Here is a 4304-nt window from a genome sequence, read left to right on the forward strand (position 1 = left end):
CCCTTACCCAAACCCCAACTCCAGCCAGCTGAGATCACTTACTATTTTTTGAAACAGGGTCTCTGTGTAGCTCTGGCTGGCCTGGAACTTGCTCTGTAGATCAGGCTGACCTTGAACTCATGGAGATCCACTTGCCTCTGCCTCCCAAATACTGGTATGTACCACCACACCTGGCCCAGCTGAGACCACTTATAAACTCCCCAAAGCATTGCTATTTTCAGCCTCTCCACCTCTCTACTGCCCTCCCTTCAGCCTAGAAATAAAACACTTCTTCCTTCTCTTACCCCTGGAGATACCACTTGCCCCTTAAGCCTCCAGGAAGCCACCCCAGATAGCTCCTGCCATCATGCTCAGCCCCGGCCTCAGCATGTGCTGCCTCTTTGCTTTGTAGCATAGATTGCTTGGCTTTGTTCCTTTTGACCACTCCTTCCCTGCTGGCCTGAGCTGCTGGGGTTCAGGTATTCTGGCCTATTGGTGTCTAGTGGCCCCAAAGTGTACCCAGACAACTAGCTGCTCAACCATCCACTGCACTACAAGCCCGTGAAGGTGTCTAGTGGCTCCAGTAGGCAACAGGGGGTCCATCAGAGGGCACAGCAGAGCCCAGGAGGGCAGAAAGGCAGACCGTAGGCCAGGCAGGATGAGGCCGGAAGTGCACTCCTAAGTCCAGTCAGGCCTGGCTCAAATGATGACTGTGCATACACCCTGGTCCTCATTCTCTTCTTTATTGAAAGTTTAAGCAGAGCTTTAGACATAAAAGTGGGCAGATATTGAGATACTGGGGACCATAGGCGCATTGAGTGATGAGCAAGACCTGGCTCTCTCTGCTCCTCACCTCTTCCCTCACACAGGGAAGGCGGAGTTCGAAGGGTGGGAGGTTTCCAGGCAGCTAGCTCTGAAATAGCAAGAGAGGCAGCCGAGGCTCAGTAATGGCGCTGTCCTTGGAGCTGAGAGAGTGGTTCTGAGGAGACCTGGAGGCGCTGGGCTGCAAGTGAGGCCCAGCAGCGAAGTTATGGGTGAGTCAAAGCTAGCCCAGCCACAAGGAGGAGAAGAACCTGCATGTGTTAGGACTTAGGTTGCACAGGCTACAGTTTCATTCCGGAATTACAAGCCCAAGTACGAGGCCTCTGTTGTCTCGGACCAGGACGATTCCCGCCGTGAAGCTGATGGCTGCCGCTGGGGCCTTCTCTGGTCTGAGCGGCCCAGGCGCATGAGCAACATCCACATTTGTTCTCTGAACTTGACCCCCACAAAGGCATAGAGCAGTGGGTTGAGGCAGCAGTGCATGTAGCCCATGCCCGAGGTGACTGACTTGGCCACATCCACATGGCTTTCTCGACCACAGTTTCGGGCCAAAACTCCCAGGTCCATGAGGATATCCACCAACACCACCAGGTGATAGGGGGTCCAGCAGACAGCAAAGGCTACCACCACCACCACCACCAGCCTTATGGCTCGTAAGCGCCTCTGGCTTCTGGAGACCAGCAGCACAGCCAGGATATGGGCATAGCAGTAGGCCATGACTAGAAGGGGCAGCAGGAAACCAGCCACCAGCTGCAGTACACGCAGAGCAGTGTGACCCACCTGTGGGAAGTTGTACTGGCAGTGAATGGCATTGAGGCGCTGATCATGGTTGGCCGACAGGAAGATGAAGTCTGGGAGGGCGAAGAGCAGACAGAGTCCCCAGACAACTATGCAGGTGAGGGCGACGCGTACCCAGGGGTCCCTGCGGTAGATCTGGGTGGCATGCACTATGCTCAGATAGCGGTCAAAGCTTATGCAGGCCAGCAGGAAGGCCCCTGCATAGAAGTTGATGTTAAAGAGGGCACCTGCCACTTTGCAGAGGCCAGAGCCAAAAACCCACTGGACAGCCGCATCCACTGCCCACAGTGGGAGGGTCAATACCAGCAGTGCATCGGCCACAGCCAGGTGGAGCAGGAAGGTGTCCGTGCTGCTCAGGGCAGTACGATGACTCAGTAGCACAGCAGCCACGGCCCCATTGCCCAGTAGCCCCAGCAAAAAGAGGAGGCTGTAGAGGGCTGGCAGGAAGGCTCTGTCAAAGTTCAGACTGAAGTCCTGTGCACAGGGTGGGGAGTCAAAGTCGCTCTCGTTCTCCCCGTAATCATAAGGAGAGGTACTGTTTTCCAGAAGAAAGGCAAAGTCCGAGGCATCTAGCACTTGACGTTCACTCACCTGCCCAAGGAAGGGGAAAGAGGGAAGGGAGGCCGTTCTCTGTAAAGGCCTGGCAACTGTCTTGCCCCTTTGTGCCTCGTCATTTCTTCTGATGAGTGTTTCCCTTAGCAATAGCGCTGTCTGGGTCAGACCCTGAGCTGTCTCTTGCTCTCTCCCAGGTCCACTCCTTCTTAACGCCATCTACTCAGACTGGGATGGTAACTCCCCTTCGCAAAGGCTGGCAACCCCAGACCCTTTCTGGATTATATCTCGGGCCAGGGATCCTTTGCAGGGGGAGGAACTTCCAGGTCTGGAACCTCATATTCTCTTTCCCTTCACCCTGTGGCTTGCTGCCTCAATGTTACGGCCACAGTTGGATCAAGCACGTGCCTCTCCAGGTGCTTCCTCCCCATTCCATCTTCTAGTCCCTCCTTTTCCCTCCTCAGCCCTTATCTGGTGACCCTAACTTCCTGGCCTCATGGAGGCTTTCCTACAAGCCGCCGCGCACCCCTACACACACCACGCATGCTTCCCTTCCCCTACCCAGAGGCTTGTGCAACCATTTAGGCACCCACTGAGATCCCCAATAGGTAGGTCTCCCCAAGATGGCCAGGCTTATTTCAAACTCTTGGACTCAAATGAGCTTTCTGCCTCTGCCTCCCGAGTAGCTAGAACAATGTGGGTATACCACTTCACTTAGATAGCAGCAATCCTCTTCACCCTTGGCCTCATCTCAAACTGTCCCAGAGCTAGACATCACCGAAGCTGAGTCTCTACAATGTGACATTTTCAGATGAGGCATCCAAGCCACAGAGGTAGGAGACATGCCTGTGGTTAGTGGCCAGGCTGGGCTCCCAAGCCTCCTGATGCCCTTATCATAACCCCTGCATTCCATGCTGCTTACTAAGCTATCTGGTGCCCCTGGGCTTCGGGCCAGCCCAGACTTGTCCCTGGTACTGTAGCGTGGGCCACTTGGCGCTATAGTATAGCTGAGCTGGGCAGCAGAACTTACCTCAAGGTACATGGCTAGGCTGTGCTCTGGCTGTGGCTGCTGGGGTCAGGTCGCGTGCTGCCTGCTTCTCTGCTTTGGCACTTGTGGTTGGGAACTTAGAGTGAACAGAGGAAGTGAAGATTTCACCGCTCAGCACAGCCTCTTCCAAGGGGTTATCTACATCAGCCCTCCACAGGCTCCCTTTTCTGCCACTCCCTTAGCCAGGTACATACATTTGGAAGGAGTTAGCCAGGAACCTGGGACTGTTACCAAGTCTGGGTTCTTGTCCTACTCAGTACCATTCACAAATAACTAAGCATGCCTAGGAGCAGGCAGGAAGTGTGATTTGATGGCAGTGAGTGGAAAAGGGAAGGCCACCTTCTGAGGGCACATTCTCCCCAACAAGTCTGGGATTGGAGTCTCACTAGGACTAGGTTAGAGTGGGGTGTGCCAGGAATACATCCCATGCATGGGAAGGGAGGAGGTCTCCAAGAGCAGCGTGCCACCTCTTTTCTTCCTAGTTTGGGGATGGTGGCATCTGACCTGGCATGGGGGGAGATATATAAACGTATCTATAAAACCATTTTGGGATTATAATGAGCCCAAAGTCGTCTGGAATGTCATATAGTGTCCAGACCAGATGGAACTGCTCAGGAGCACACTCAGGAATTGGGAAATCCGTGATACCTCAGTCGTCGGCAGCTAGGATTGTGCGGGGCAAACAAGCTGGGCAGCTGATAGGACCACAGGCTATCGGGAATATTGACGTTCATCTGGTGACAGAGCCAGAAGAGCTGGGTGCTAGGGAAGGGTCTGGGGGGCGGGCTGGGGGGGGAAGTTTCTTTGAGGAGAGAGGAGAGGTCTGAAGCCGCACAATGGGGAAGTGGAGGGCAGCCCGGCTGCCAGGTGCAAGAGCTGCTTCTCCTTCACACGTCTTGCTCACTGCTCAACAACTTGGACCATGTGCTGCTCTGTCTTGGGTTGTGTCTGCTTTTACAGACCCATCTCAAACGTGGGTGGGCTGAAAGGATGTTAGCACTCTTAAAACTGGTTTTTTTTTGTTTTGCTCTTTTGAGACACCTCAGTCTGTAGCCCAACCTGGCTTTGAACTCACAGCAGCCTTCCTGGCTCAACCTCCCGAGTG

The 4304-nt window shown here is 54.3% G+C and overlaps 1 protein-coding gene across 1 annotated transcript; it reads right to left on the reverse strand.

Annotated features, from left to right (window-relative positions):
- Positions 1-840: 840 nt before the first annotated feature.
- On the reverse strand, positions 841-3275 carry Cxcr3 (C-X-C motif chemokine receptor 3). Its single transcript, XM_052745581.1, has 2 exons — positions 3182-3275; positions 841-2190 (listed from the first exon to the last, which is right to left on the reverse strand). Exons 1-2 carry the CDS (start codon positions 3191-3193, stop codon positions 1102-1104), a joined length of 1101 nt encoding a protein of 366 aa, XP_052601541.1. The 5' UTR covers positions 3194-3275; the 3' UTR covers positions 841-1101.
- Positions 3276-4304: the final 1029 nt, after the last annotated feature.

This window comes from Peromyscus californicus, unplaced genomic scaffold (assembly GCF_007827085.1).
Source record: "Peromyscus californicus insignis strain IS unplaced genomic scaffold, ASM782708v3 Scaffold_10__1_contigs__length_136768540, whole genome shotgun sequence".
In the NCBI taxonomy this organism is placed as follows: Eukaryota; Metazoa; Chordata; class Mammalia; order Rodentia; family Cricetidae; genus Peromyscus; species Peromyscus californicus.